The sequence below is a fragment of the Lepidothrix coronata genome, unplaced genomic scaffold (genome assembly GCF_001604755.1).
Source record: "Lepidothrix coronata isolate B3197 unplaced genomic scaffold, Lepidothrix_coronata-1.0 Scaffold136, whole genome shotgun sequence".
Lineage (NCBI taxonomy): Eukaryota > Metazoa > Chordata > Aves > Passeriformes > Pipridae > Lepidothrix > Lepidothrix coronata.
Genome location: NW_016690316.1, coordinates 301,083 through 316,905, shown reverse-complemented (window position 1 = coordinate 316,905; position 15,823 = coordinate 301,083). Strand labels below are relative to the sequence as shown.

The window sequence follows — 15,823 nt, the reverse complement described above, 5'->3', positions numbered from 1 at the left end:
CCCTGTGTCCGACAGAGGCAATGCCTGCCAGCTCCAAGATGGAACAGCTGCAGGCCATGGCTGAGTCCCTCAGTGATAGTGGTAGTGCCTCTGGAATAATGTATTTAGAATGCAGGGAAAAAATGTAGAATAGAAACTGCAGCTGGAGAGAGGGGTGAAGATACGTGAGAGAAACATCTCTGCAGACTGTGAGGTCATGTAGAAGGAGGGGAAGTAGGTGCAGCAGTCACCGGAGCAGAGATTCCCCTGCAGCCTGTGGTGCAGACTATGGTGGGGCAGCTGTGCCCCCCCCAGCCCATGGAGGACACTCACACCAGAGCAGGTGGATGCCAGAAGGAGGCAGTGACCCCATGGAGAGCCCAGGCTGGAGCAGGCTCCTAGCAGAACCTGTGGGCCATGGAGAGAGGAGTCCATGCCAGAGCAGGTTTGCTGGGAGGACTTGTGACCCCACAGGCAACCCACTGGACCCACTGGAGCAGTCTGTTCTTGAAGGACTGCACCCCGTGGAAGGGACACATGGTGGAGCAGTTCATGAAGAACTGCAGCCCAGGTGAAGGTCTCATGCTGGAGAAGTTCATGGAGAACTGTCTCCCATGGGAGGGACCCCACACTAGAAAAGGGGAAGAGTGTGAGGAGTCCTTCCCGTGAGGAGGAAGGAGTGGCAAAGGACAGTGTGTGATGAACTGACAGCAACCCCCATTTCCCATCCCCCTGCACTGCTTGGGGCAGAATAAAGCAAAAATGAGGAGTTAAGTTCAGCCTGGGAAGAAGAGAGGGCCAGGGAGAAGGTGTTCTAAGATTTAGTTTTTATTTTGCATTATCTATCCTACTCTGATTTAATTGAAAATAAATTAAACTCATTTTCCCCATTTTAAATCTATTTTACCCATGGTGGTAACTAGTAAGTGATCTCCCTGTCCTGATCTTGATTCACAAGCCTTTCAGTGTATTTTTTTCTTCTCCTGCCCATCTGAGGAGGGGAATGATAGAGCAGTTTGAGGGGAACCTGACATCCAGCCAAAGTGAACCCACCGCAACAGCATGGGTCCATCATTCACTATCCATAGATTTTTCCAGTACGGAAAACTTCTCTCATCTCAAAACTACTTTGTGTAAGTGGCAAGTATTGAGCAGCAAGTAAATCTATCTACTGGTAGCAGAAGGCTTTAGATACTCTCAACCTTCACATTCTTTGAATGTTTATTAGTATGGATACTTAGTAGAAGTCTGATCTGTCTGCTGTTTTACAGACTGCATTAATGAAAACATCACAGCATGTAAACAAGAAAAAAGGTTACTAGGTAATGTTGTTTATATTTCCAAAAAATTATTATGGTTACTTACCATTGGGCCAGGTGGACCCTGTGGGCCTTCCCCTCCTTTCAGACCAGCTGGACCCTAAAAAATGTAAAGAAAAAGAAAAAAAAGCTTGTCTACTAAACTGGAAAGTTCAAGACTTACTTTTGCAACACATGTAATAGGAAAAATGTAAAACAGGAAAAATGTAAAAATCCAAAGACAAAAACCTGCATAAATTCCTTTTTTCTTATATAGTCAATGATACTTAAAGTTGAATGTTTGAGGTCTGATTTCCTACTGCATTCATTTTTAAGCACAGCAGAAGATTCCATGAAGTAAGAGTTAATCTTTTGTTTCTTATATTTAGAAATATCATGTCAATTGCTCTAGTGCTTATATTATACCTGAGCACCTGGAAGGCCTCTCTCTCCAGGGAAACCACGAAGACCTGCTGGTCCATCTTTCCCAGGAATGCCTTGAGGGCCTGGATCACCCTGGGAAACACATTACATTTTGATTAAAAAAACCCTCCACGTTTAAAATGCTCATATTAGTTGTTAAATGAGTGATGAAAATGAAACACCATATCCTAGTTATAGTAATAAAAAAAAAGATTGTGCTCCCACCCATTCACTCACTTTGAAGATTACCAGTACAATAGTCTATGGTTAAATTTATAACAAACTTTGACAAAATATAGTACTAGTTATAGAATACAAAAATAGTGAAATACATAAAAAGTCATAAAAAAACTTTAAAGACACATTCAGTAAAAATTTAAGATACCCATTTATAATGAAAGACTGAATAGAATTACATAGTAACTAGATAAGGAATATTTTTAGATAAGCAATATTTCACTACTACACATCTGACTTTAAATGCCAATGTGCAATTTTCCACCTTGGTGTGAACATGTCATTACTAAGTATTTCCATATTGAATGTGTAGTGTGTGCAAAATATTTTTTTAGTTTTTATTACAAAAATACTAATAATTGGCTCAAGAGAATTCTCATTATTTCAGTGGAAGCAGACACGGCTCTAAAATTGGAAACATCCGGTCTTTCAAATCCTTCTGGGTGAAACGTGCCAATCATGACTTTATGTTGTATGTTTGGATTTCATTCTGCATGCCTACATGATGATTTGAAATGTCACATTGTCAGCAGTTTATCTGCCCCTTCCAATTTGTTCCCCAAAGCCACATCATACCTTAGCACCTTCTTTTCCTGCAGCACCTGGGAGGCCCTGTTCACCTGGTGGACCAGGAGGACCTGGATGACCTCTTTCACCAATTGGTCCGGTCTCACCAGTAGGACCCTAAGCAAAAGAGTAAAACTTTAGTCACCTGAAGGTATTTTAATGTCTTGGGGGTGTGGGAGGAAGTGGAGAGGAGCAGATTATTAATATCTAGCTGTTATGAGTATCTGTTACAAAACAGTATTACCATTGGTTAGCATACATTCCTCACCTTCCCTCCAGGCAAGGCTGACTTACAAAATATCTTTGTCCTATAAAATAAATCTTGCATTGCATTTTGCCTGCAGACATGTCTGTACAGCTTCCAAAGGGTGAAATCCTGACCTTGTTCCTTAAGCACTGAAGCTTTAAAACACAGCGTGTTTGGGAGAAGGTTACAAAAAGGACACGGGAGAGAAATTCATGTACTATTCTTGTCTTGAAACACTTCTGTACTGTTGTTTTTCTGAATAATATGAATTGTAAGGGAGGAGAGTTGAAAGATTTCTCTTCAGATTCACTAGCAGAAAAGTTTCACCGAGGGAATTACCTAAAAAAGTTCATGCAATCTAAATGCTTGATTTAGTTGCAAATTACTAAGATTAGATCAAATGAAATTTTGATAATCTCTCCACAAGCTAAAAGTGACTGAAAATTGTCCTCTAGCAAAAAAGTCTTTCTAAAACGTTTCATGATAGAGAAATCTGCCTTCTTGACTTCTGGAAATCACTAACTTAATAATCACATGAAAAAAAAACACACACAAAAAAAAGAAAGTGGAAAGGTAACCCCAACATTTTCATATTTTGTGGAATCACTGATGTATACTTTTCTAATACTGTTATGCATATTTTTAAAAAACTTAATATAACCATCGATATGGTCCTTCTAATACAACAAAAGAGACTGCTGTAGCCATAATATAACCACTAAACTTAGATCTTAAGGAGTTAACTATGAAATTAAATTGTGTACCTGAGGGCCAACAACACCACCAGGACCAGGAGGACCAGTTTTTCCTTGAAAACCCTGTGAAATAATTATAGAAAATTATGTTACCCTGGACAAGATATAGAAGAGCAAAATTCATGTCTATGCTGAGGAGGCGAAAGAGAAATTCCATATCACAATTCTTTCTCTTCAGGAAATAAAAATGAGAAATCCTATTTTCCTGTGTATACTTAGAAATGAAATCATTAATCTCTCCTGTATCTATCAGTTCCAGTCTCTCTGAGGTGATACAGCTGTAAAAATTGCTGTCAGTTTTCCAGATCTCTCTAGGTGAACTTGATTAGGTGAGTTTGAATGCGTAAGTGATGCAGCTAAAAGACAGTTGAAAATACATTTTTATATATGTACATTATGAATCATAAAGCCAGACATAAAAATGCTTTTTAAAGAAAGACACAGATGGTGTATTAATTTGGAGGGGCATTAAAGTGGAGGTTAGACAGAAAGAAAACAAAAAGAAATAAAGATCCAGGGAAGATGAAGGTTATGTAGAAATGGTAAAAAAGGCACCACGAATACCACAAAAAGAATGACGCTAATGAGAAACTGATGTGATGACAAAAACTGGGAACCAGAGAATAGAGAAGAAATGGGTTTGAGACAGTTTTTTAGAACACTGGCAAATTTTACAGAATTTTCATTTTCTAATCAGTGGCTCCAGACTTTAGGCCAAAATTAGTCAATAAACTGAATGACAACCTCACTTTATAACAGCACTGTTTAATGTATCTTTGAAAAATGCTACATTATTTCTTTCAAATACTGGAAGTGTGTTAGGAGAGTTCACTGCTGTATCACATTAGGGTTCTACATAGTATTCCCTATCTAACAGCCTATGTCTGCCTCCTACTCTGCTCACCTGTGTAAAAACTAAGGTGTGATCTGGTCCAAGTTTCTTACAAACACTGGGCCCTTCTCCAGTTTCAGCTTTTTTACCCTTCTTAATCTGATTCTCTTCTGGTCGCTAGCCAGATATTATCATTGTTCAGTTTGGCCCAAAACTGAACAAAACTGAGACCTATGAAATGATCCAGATTTAAAAAAAAAGACAAAAGTACCCCTTTGTTCTAATGACAGAAAAACAGAACTGCTACAGATGGAACCATTCAAGTGTCCCTTCCTTTACACAGTCAAAGCTTCGTCTGTAAGCCAATTGTAAGAAAAGAGAAGGAATGTTGAACATTTTGGTCCAAGTATACAAATACACAGGGCAGAAAAGAGTGCTAATGAAAAGCTGCAAAAGACCAAATGTTTCTCTCACACACAAAAAAAAGCCACTATCATTGCAAAGCACTACTATGTCACAATGCTACAGCACTAGCAGAAGAAAACAGAGATTTTCAGAATGATGTGCTACTCCAACGTGTGTGCTCCTCCTTCCAGCAGTGGAAGTGATTCACCAGTCACTAACAGATTTCCAGTGATGCTGGACCTTAAAATACATGCCGAGAAAATTCCTCTCTAAATTCATTTGTGGCTTTCTCTCCAAGTAAGAATTTTATTTTACTTTAGTGGAATATGAGTAAGGTTTTAGTGCTACAAAAATAGTGTGTTTTTAAAAATAATTCCATTAAAACTATTCCGCTATTTTTTTTACTTTTGATGCCAGAATTTATTCATTGTGATTCTTTCCAAATGTAAGGGTTTTTTTAATAGGTTAAGTCATCTTTGATCCTACTTTCCAAAGGTCTTGGCTTTTCAGTTTTCTAGCTGCTTACCAATAATAAGACTTTTTGTTATGTTATTATTTATGATACATAGCATTCAGTGAGAAAAGAACTGTATAGTTACTGCCTCAAAAATCTTAATTAAAATTGAGATCTGGGTATTGATCTCTTTTACTTGTATTGACTATTTAATCTCATTGCGATGCTACTAACAGGGCATAGCAAAGAATAACCTCACACTTGTATCACGGAAACAAAATAAAGCTTTCTCATGCCTTACCTACCAACCACAAGTACAGATATATAGCCTCTTAGTGCCAGCCTCTTTACCTTTTCCCTGTTGTCTCTATTTCTTTAGTTTTGATCACATAACCATGACCTCTAGGGGTTTACAACACTAACACATTTACTTACAGTCTCACCCCGCTGTCCTGGGTGTCCAGGCAAGCCATCTTTTCCAGGTGGCCCCTGAAATTGTAAAATACATAAATCAAAACACTCTGGAAAAAAGTGTGCAATTAGCTGTAAGAATCTCTGCTCTTTTTTTTTTTTTCCCTAGACTAGTATTTGGTAAAGCTTAATTGCTCCTATATAAAACAAGTAGGATTTTCATAATATTTTTTCCTTGTGTCCTCCCTGATGTGTTTTAACAACTTCTTGGAGAATGCCTGTTGACAAATACAAACATGGTCAGAATGAATTTCTGTAAATTCAGAAATAATGGAAAAACCCTATACTTCCATTTTTCTTTGGTTAATAATTCAATTAACACAAAACTAAGCATTATAGGAGTACTAAATGAAATTGCAGGTTTGGCATTGGAAATAGAAGTAACAAATGCATGGGTGAAAAAAAATCACAGGTGGTTTGATGCTTTTGTACTTACTCCACATGAGCAGAAGCACACCATAGGAGCAGTAAAACTAGTTCAGGCAGCAGCTCAAATGTGCTATTACTTCTACGCATTTCTGCTACTAATGAATGTCTCCTTCCTCTTCCTTTTTTCCTCAAAGAATCAATTGTTAAAAGAAAACATACACCAGCAAAGTAGTATTTTGCTTTAACTCAGTGTGTGACCTGGACATTGGATCAACACACTAGAAGATTTGCAGTTTGGTATATTATGCTGAACTTCGTATGAGCTGCACCAATGATCATTTTGAATATGTGAGTCCTTAGCCTCAGAGCTCAACAAGCATATTTGTAATCTATACATAAACCATCCCTCATATAAATTTTTAAATAGTCACTTCAGGGACACTATGGAAATTAACATTCCTGTTGCTGCACATACTTAATTAAAGAGATACTTACTGGAGGTCCCTTTGGTCCAGGGAATCCAACAGGTCCCTGAGGCCCTTGTGGTCCCTGGAAAAAAGGCAACCAAATAAGTAAAGTTTTACTCAAGCTGCCTTGACACTGGATTGAAGAGTTTGTTTCAATTATAAAAAATATGAACTATGTAGATAATATCTGGATTTAAATATAAAGCCTCGGCTACACTGCCATAAATATTGGTAGCAACAATTGGAGGAGATTTCCTGAAAGCAATACTGCTTGTGTAGGAATGCAGTAAGAAAAGAGGAGAAGTACTTGTATAAACCATGTTTGCATCTGACTCCTAAAACTGTGTGTAACAAAATAGGAACCAACTGTGAGTAACAAGCACTGTTTTTCTATGTTGCATAAACCATGGGATTTAGTCAATGGTCTGGTCATCTCTTTAACTTTCAGTCAAACAGTCATCTTTGACAATTATTAAACCCTGACAATATTTCAAGCCAGTACAACAGTACAAACTTCCAAATAGATTAAGCCTTCCAGAGTTACTTGGGATTAAATACAGAATTTTTGCTATAATGAAAAATAGTTGAAAAATCTCATAATGTATGAACATTTTATTGTTATAGTTTTGTATATATACATATATATTGAGAGAGAAACTTTTCATGTTTTACAAATTTAAAGCTGATCGGGTGAGTTAATGCATTGTGCACGTGTATGTACAAGTGTACACATACACGGGTACATACAAATATGTTCAAATACATCTATATACACAGATACTTACACAAAGTACCAGTAGTACATTGCTGTTCCTGAAGTTGTCATTAAAAAAACCAGAGGCCAGCTTTTAAAGTTTATTGTTGATATGCTGAAAGGGACTATGCCAGCTTATGAAAATAATTTTTGCTGTTTAGTTTTAGTGTAGTAAGTCAAAGTGTAACAATCTTAAAAACTTACTTTTACATGGTTCCACAGCAGAGACAGGTACTCTAGTCATATAAAGCAAGTCTTCATTGTATTCTACCTGGTATATGATGTGTGGTTTTGCTATGACATTAGCTGTCAAAGTATGTTAGAAATGTTGGTTTGATGCAAAATACTTGAAGAAGGAGACCACATCTCCCTAATTACACTATCTTTCTGCTCCTCTGATAAAGTTCTGTTTTCCAAGTTCCATAAGCCTCATTCCTTAGAGCCCAGGATCAGTTCCAGAGCACAGCTGCCTCCTGTAGTAGGCAGAGCAGTGTGCAAATGTAGCTGTGGGAGAGGATCCCTTGTGCCCACCCTGGGAGAATTTGCCCTTAAATGAATCTTATTCCAGGGCAGACTTTCATTATACTGAAATACTAAAACTGAGTCAACTAAGAAGTGCTAGGCCAAGGGAGAAATCTTTGTGATCTTACTGCACTATCCATAATTTTTTTTTTCTTCAAAAACAGGTGTAAGGCTGTTTCTGAAACCTCCATAACACACCAATACACTCCTTTTCTCATTTGCTTTTGGATATAACATAAAGCTTAACATTTAAAAAAAAAAAAAAGGAGGAGCTCTACAGAGGAAAACTAATAAAATTGACTCAGCTACTCTACAAAATATATGAATGAAATCGGTCACTCTCAGAAAATGGGTTATAGGAGCACAATTCAAATTTTACAGTTAATTGCACCTTCTTTCTCATAAATTTCCACTGTTATCACATCTTGAGGCTTTTTAAAGAAAAAAACTTGCATTTTATTTCTCATTAATGATTTCGCTTGAAAAAGTCCACTGATGGACTGATGAATTATGTGAGAAAAAGCATTAGAATACTAACAGCATGCTATCAAAATTACATTTTTTTTCTGTCTTAAAATTTCATTTTAACAGCAGCTACGCAGGATAGATTATTTAATGTTTACATGTCTGGTATCTGAAATTGTCTCAGAGGAGTAGAAATGACAGATTTATTTTTTGGCTGACATTCACCCCTATTGGGAATCAAATAAGATACCTCACACTTATATTACACAAGTGATATGAGACATGGTGCTCTATGATTCTTCATCTCTTCACTCCTATCAGTTTTTCTCCAGGGATCCTTCATCTTGGATTGATCTGCTCATTGTTTTCGGTGTCCCCACAATTTCTCTTCCTCATAACCTGTTGGAGCTGTCAGCAAACTCCTCTTTCAAAAGGATCTGCTATTTACCTTCTGGTAGTCTGTCTCTGATCTTCCTCCTCAGTGTAATGCAACCTACATTTCCTTTCTTGCACTAAGCCTAGTTCTTTCCATCCACCATCCTAGTTAATGTAAAAAAAGAAAGTGACAGTATGGAGCTGGGGAAAATGCATAAGGAGCTCCCTCCTGAAGAGAACACTGGCACCTGGGAGTGGATACTGGGAAAAGATCTACGGGTTCCCTATATGAAAAAGATTAGCATTTAATGAAATATAACTACAAAAGAAAAGTTTTTTAAGTTTTGCAAAAATACTTTGGCAGGAAACTCATCCACTTAAACTGAGTTGGTTTTCAAGTGCTGCTATTACAAATCTGATTTATTAATATTGTTTTTCTATATACTGCTGTGCAATGAGCTGACTGTATACTAGATTTGTGTATTGATTGGTAAGATAACAGCAAGCAGAAAATTTTGTTTTAGAGAGAACAATAGGTTTTCTGAAGCACGAAGAAAATAGGTTGAAGGGAATTAGCTGATCAGAACAAAAAAAAACCATAGCTGCTTCAACAAAGAATCTTCTGGAAGTGACTTGAGTGTTTGCAAATCCAAAGAACAGGAAGCAAGTTGCAGTAAGCAGGCAATTCTGAAGGGCATAAGCTGGTAAGTACACCTGTAACTCACATGGATATATATAAACTGCATGGATATAACACAAAATGTGTATGTATTCTCTGTGTCCTACATGTATAAAAGTGATGGAAGAAGCTTTCAGCAAACTTCAGCCACCCCATTCATAACTTTGTAAAAAGCATCATCAGAATTAAGGTTTTATTAGTTCTTTTTACTCTGGTCAAAGAAGCGCAAAGATCTGAGAAGGAGAACTGAAAATAAAACAACCCCCCCCCCCTCAAATCACACTCCTATCTAGGGGGGAAAACAAAACCAGCTTTCACATACCCTTTCACCTGGTGGGCCAGGAGGACCATCATTGCCTGAAGTACCCTGGAAAGGAAAGACAATATGTTCAAAGATTTAGGTTTATTTAAAAAAATCAGCCTGTAGCAAATCTGTACAGTGTGCTTGACCATTACCTTTGGACCTGGTTTCCCAGTGGGACCTCTGGGACCTCTTGAGCCTCTTGGACCCTGTCAATTTAACACAGATGTGCTTGATAAGTATTGGATACTATAATCAAATAAAATTAAATCTTCACAGTATATTGAAGGTAATTTATACAGGAAAGGCTCTACATTGCAAATCAAAAGAACATACTGTTGGTCCTCGCTGTCCTCTGGGGCCTGGTTTGCCATGTAATCCCTAGAGAGAAAAGTTGACAGAAATCATCTTAGCAGACACTCTATTTGTAAGATAAAGTTTTTTTACTGAAGTGGAGGCAGAGTGCAACTCCCATAAGTTTAAAAGTTATTTTATCTTTAACTATCTAGTTTGCATTTCAATTTACAGAATCATGGTCCTTGATAAAATTGATTATCTTTCTGAGTTCACTGGGACTTGTGGCTAAATGTGCTAAATTTGCCTCAGAGTCAGATTCTGTCAGAGGCATTAGATGATTTTAAACTACATTAAAATAGTAGTGAAGATGGCACACAACAAGCGGAGTCCCTCTGCAGTAGTCTAAAGGACTTGGTATCATTTCCAGTGTAATAACAGCCTTGAAGACAAGGTTCCCAGGTTCCCATGCACAACTCCACAGGTTAATAGAGAAAAGAAGGGCAAGCCTCTCTTCATTTAGAACAGAAATGAGGACTGTAATAGCTACCAAAATTACTTGCACTTGCACAGCAATACAGAACTTACCTGAATACTAGCCGTTAATTTTTTGCTTTAATATATCTCCTGATCATACTCAACAGAATTTTTTCTTTAGGTTCTGCATTAATATTGCTATGCATTGTAACACAAAAAATCTTAAAATGCAAGAGAGTATTCTTCAGGTAGAAAAAGGAACTTGATGACTGGTACTTTCTAATCTCTGAGGTAAACAAAACAGCAACAAAAAATCAGCAGAGATGTTTTAGCATAAAACTTGCCTTTACCAAAAATCAATTATAAGCACACACCTGCTTTCTTGACAGGTTTTTTTTTCTGTTGGTTTTATTTCACTTATCAAAATAAAAATTACGTGTTGTTTTTGAAATGCTACACAGCTTGTGATCTCAGGGACAAGGACTGTCTTTCCTAGTACCTGTATGCGTGGTAGCATAAAACACAATGATAACCCTTCAGGCAAGATTAACAATATCTGATTCTCATTACAAAACGAGCAGTTATGGTCTTATTGATGATCAGCTTAATACTTAAGTACACAAGTAGTTTGATGGTGTTATTATGTGAACTGAAAGCTTTATAACAGATAACAGATCAACATAGTTCGATTTTCATAATTTTAAGTCTGCTGTTTGATGCTATTGTTTTGCTTGCTTTCTAAAGTATCTGTATTAGCAATCATGTGTCATTTTTCCTAAAAAGGATGAACTGCACATTGTTTTATTGCTTGTGCCTGTAAATAACAACATATTTTTATCTTAGCTAAAATAATACAAGAAAAATTTAAACCATACATAAGCAGTGCAAGTGCAATTGGATTTCATACGGTTCATCTTAAAAGAATGAATTTCTGCTTTATTTTGTGATACAAATTAAAATGGATTCCTAAGAATAATGATGTGCTACTTCAGTTTAAGTTGCTATCACCTACGAATTCTGACTCATCTCTTAATTTCATCATCTTTCTAACATGTTCTGCTATGTGCAACTGAGCTTTAGAGACAACAGCACAGTGACCTTTTTTCTAATCTATTTTTAATTGTTATAGTTTGAAGAATATACATAACAGATTTTCCCTCACCTGCTTCCATCAAAGCAGGAAAAGACGTAATTTTATATTTTTTTAATATATGTAATAGTATATATTCTTCGTCTTGTCTGGTATATTTTGCTTTTTTGAAGCTAAGCCTATAAAAAAACTACCTTGTGGCAAATCAGAATATTTATGAAATACAAGTTGAATTTCCTTGAGGATAAATTGCATGGTAGTAGGATAATTCATGGGATACGGGAAAATAGTTCTTGCCAGTTCTTGTTCTTTGGACAGCTATACTGTCCAAAAAATCCCCTTCAGCAAAGGTGACTTTTTTCCTCTTTTTCAAATCATATGATTATGGCAGCATATGCAGCAGAAAGCATCCCAGTTCTTGTATATTTAGATTAATACCTTAAAGTATAAAAAAATGTCTCAGTATAGACACATAGAGGTCCATCTTAAATGTGGAAAGCCTTGTTTTATAGTTCTTTAGACAGTAGCTTGTATCCTTGGGTTTTGGTGATTTCCCATGGCATAGAGTTTCAAAAGTTAATTGTCATGCAAGAATGAATTATCATACCCTTGCACCTTTCTCTCCATTGGCACCAGGAAATCCTGGGAAACCAGTCGAGCCCTATGTAAGAAAGCAGTGCAAATATCAGAGGATATCAACAGCAAAACAGTAGTATAGTCAATATTTAATTTCCACATAAAGCACAAGTGCAAAATCATGCACATTGTACATGTTAAACTTGCAAGTGTGATGGCACTCATGAAAGCTGTAAATAAACTCACCATAATGCTTCAAGTCCAGAATGCATTAAAAAAAATAAATCAATATATAGAATGGACATTATTTTTCATTTTATTAGACAATAAAAGACCTATTAAATCTGTACAATTTTTTTAGAGAAGAAATAATTAGTAAAAGCTCACTAGAAATAACTGTATCATAAGGCAGACAAACAAACAAAGCCTTGTTGCATCACAGTATAATAATTCTTTTAAAAAAATAACTAAAAAAAATTGTAGGGTTTTGCCACATGCTCTATTCACTTTACTGAGTTGTAAGTTAAGTACTTCGGATGCTTTATTTTTTGTAAATTGACCACTGGACAGTTTTGTTTAACTGATACATACAATTCATGCATAAGCAGAATCTGTGAGAGTATCTGACTTGAAACTGCTCCCAGCTTTATTCCTCTTTCCTCCCTTTTTATTCCCCTTTTCTTTTGCTAACTGCCCAGCCTAATCTGTACTATTTTCTTATTTATTTCTGGTAGACAGGTTCAGTGGGACAGCAGATCTTTTACCTGCCAAGGTGCTAATTTGCCATAAGGGACTTCAGGTCAAAGAGGTGACAGACATGATAAAATACACTTTTAACTGACTGGAGATGAAAATCAAGAGTGTTTGGTTTCATCAGCCACTAAAACTTACTAGCCAGACTCCCTACTGTGATAATGCACCTCTGTCTGTGCAGCTCGTTAGTATTTTAGTGGCAAATAAAATGCATATAACAAAAGCTTAAAATATAATTTCTTGGTGCTCTTCTTTGAAATGTAATTATTTTTTTCATTTTTTTCCTCTTGTTCTTACTTATGTCTTTCCTCTAATGAAACTTGTTTCACACAATCATTCCAATTATCCATAAAAGACTTAGGGGCAGTACACCTCCACAAACACAGATTCTAATGACACCCTGACTGATATTGACTGGTGGGAGAAAAGGAAAATTTTTCTTCCTTTATTTTCCTTTTCTTTTTATTTTTCTTTCCTTTTCATTCTCTTTCTTGCCTTTTAATTCTTCACCAGTTATAACTTTATACATGAATGAAACTGAAAATTCTAGTCTGTGAAGCCCAAGCACGTTCTTTAAAATTAAAAGGCCAGTAAATACACGACTCGAATGATGGGGCACTAATAGGCATGACTTGGTTGTAAATACGTACAGTACTTTTGAAATTGTGCTAATCAAGAGGGACTGGATTGAAGAAAAAAAGGTATAGTGAAAATTATGAGCAAATGGCAGTACTTTAAGAACAATTCTCAGAAGAAAAATCATGAAAAGCAAGTAAGTATCAGCAAAAAGAATGGTGTGAACCTTCTTGACAGTACTGGGATAAGATTTCCTATTTGCTTTGCACAGCTAACGTATTTTTCTGCTGCTTTTTTTCTTACTCCCTGGTGTTAATTTGATCTGGAATGTGAATAAGTTTCCAAAGAAGTCTCCAGTGAGTTATGTTTTGTAGCTGTCATTATTCTTTCTTGGAAATTTAAGCAACAAATTAGAAGAGTGAACAGTGAACACAGCTTGAGAGCTATTTTCAATTTTAATGTAATAAAAATTTAATACAAGGAAATTCTTGACCAAGTCTGTGTTGGAAATAAATCAATCAATTTTTATTTGAAATGTTCTATAATTTTTGTTATTAGAATGGAACAATGTAAGAACTCTTATTTGTCTTATTTGACACAGTCTGAAGGTGCAATGTCTTCCTACTGGTCTCCTCTACACAAAGAAATGTCTGTAGAACTATGCTTTTATTCCATTTTTTATTTCTTGCTAATCTCAGAAAGGAGAGCTTGCCTGTTTCCTAAAGCTGTGTTAGAACATCCTTGATAGAAATATATTTCATTAAAATGTTTTAAAAATAAAATCCTTCACTTAAACTGGAAGCTCCCAGCATGGTTTTCTATTGCAATACAAATGTAAAAGATGACTGAAGGATAGAGGTAGGCATGGGTTTTGTCACATTTGTCTTAAAAGAAGCTAAAGGAAAACCTGATGAAAATAGTAAATTATATATTTCAAAGAAAAATGGCTTATTCTATAGAAGAAGCAGTAATGACACAAATGGAATCCTTGTACCACACCGAAAATTCCCATCACTATCAGCATCCATTTAGTGGTCCATATAGTGCTTATTCTCTTTCAAGCATATCAGCAATTCCTTAATTTTCAAGTTGTTTACTGCATGCCAGTTTCTGATGCTTACACAAAAACACGTCATGAGAGCACGAGAACATGGCAAAGGGTTGAAGGCAGTATACTTAAGAAGAGGAAATATACTGCTCCATAAAGAGCCTAACTTAGGGATTCCCACATTATTAAAGAGTTTACTTCAAAATATGACTGCCAAGAAAGAAAATGAGAAAAATGGCCCTTTCTTTGATGTCCACACCCTGCTTCTGCAAACACACAAATAAAATAACTAATGTCAAAGCACACAATATACAGCTCATTTACATCTCACCTTTGGACCTTGTCTTCCTGGATATCCTGGCAATCCAGGAACACCAAGTTTACCCTGTAATAAGAACGCAGTGTTAAATTTTAATTTATCTCCTTAGTGGTTCAGCAAACTTCTATACAAAATAATTTTTTCTCAACATGGAGTGATGATACTTCATGGAATATAATATTCAATTAAATCAATTTCTCATTTTTAAAATTAATCACCAGTGAGCTTAGTTCCCCAAACCTAAATAAAAATCCCACTCCAGTGAATGAATCCAGAGAAACCAATGCCTCAGTGTTTTCTTTTCTCCCCCATGAAGTGTTGTGGGGCTGACATCATTAAACAATTAATATTCTTTAAGAAATCAGGCTGTTAATAGGCTTAAGTGAGAAGAAATTATTTTTAGTTTATACTGTGTGACAGTTGACTTTTCATGAATAGGCATTTGAAGAATCAATGCTTTTCTTGAATAGTTCTAAACTGAGACTATGATAAATCATGCCCCACTGACTATTTGCTGACAATAGATTTGTCAACAAATATTAAAAACTTGTTATGTTCAGAAAGGACTGATCAACACTGACATCAGCCATTCTCAGAAATGAAATACAGTACCCTACTCCATTGAGTTGGTCTCTTTAGACCTCTAGAGGATGAGTGATCGTTTGCCGCTTTCAAAGGCAAGGGAAAGCAGTTTCAGACTTTGAAAGATGGGAACTCTGGGGAAGAATTTGTCTTTTTTCCAGACTATCACATTTTGGAGAAGATCTCAATAGAAAAGATATGACTACAGAGTATCATAAGGTACTCGCAGTAACCTTAGGTAATGAAAAATAGGAAGGAGAGACCTGTATGGGGATGGAGATTTGCCAAAAAATGTCTGTTGGTAAAAAATGCAACACATGAAAAATATGTTGTATATTATCATATTCTTGCAACTGTATGTGTCTGGTGAGACATTGTAGAAGAACAATTTTTACATTTATGAAAATAATTATAATGTTGCCACTTTTGCCCCACTGAAACAAGTTGCTCGCATTGCAATGATTTAAATGTTTTGTAGCATGACAGTGCATCAAACTCTTGCCAAAAT

The 15,823-nt window shown here is 36.1% G+C and overlaps 1 protein-coding gene across 6 annotated transcripts in view; it reads right to left on the bottom strand.

The window, feature by feature from the left end:
- Nucleotides 1-15,823, bottom strand: part of COL11A1 (collagen type XI alpha 1 chain) — a 135,545-nt gene that overhangs the window by 43,257 nt on the left and 76,465 nt on the right. For all 6 annotated transcript variants that reach the window (XR_001876803.1, XM_017827245.1, XM_017827246.1 and 3 more), the window contains 11 exons: nt 14,746-14,799; nt 12,069-12,122; nt 9,937-9,981; nt 9,756-9,809; nt 9,622-9,666; nt 6,533-6,586; nt 5,633-5,686; nt 3,516-3,569; nt 2,514-2,621; nt 1,704-1,793; nt 1,345-1,398 (listed from right to left, as the gene is read on the bottom strand). Coding sequence is in view for 5 of the 6 variants with exons in the window: in XM_017827245.1 (XP_017682734.1) it covers nt 1,345-1,398; nt 1,704-1,793; nt 2,514-2,621; nt 3,516-3,569; nt 5,633-5,686; nt 6,533-6,586; nt 9,622-9,666; nt 9,756-9,809; nt 9,937-9,981; nt 12,069-12,122; nt 14,746-14,799 (666 nt within the window). In the remaining variant the exon portion in view is untranslated. The remainder of the gene's footprint in view (nt 1-1,344; nt 1,399-1,703; nt 1,794-2,513; nt 2,622-3,515; nt 3,570-5,632; nt 5,687-6,532; nt 6,587-9,621; nt 9,667-9,755; nt 9,810-9,936; nt 9,982-12,068; nt 12,123-14,745; nt 14,800-15,823) is intronic.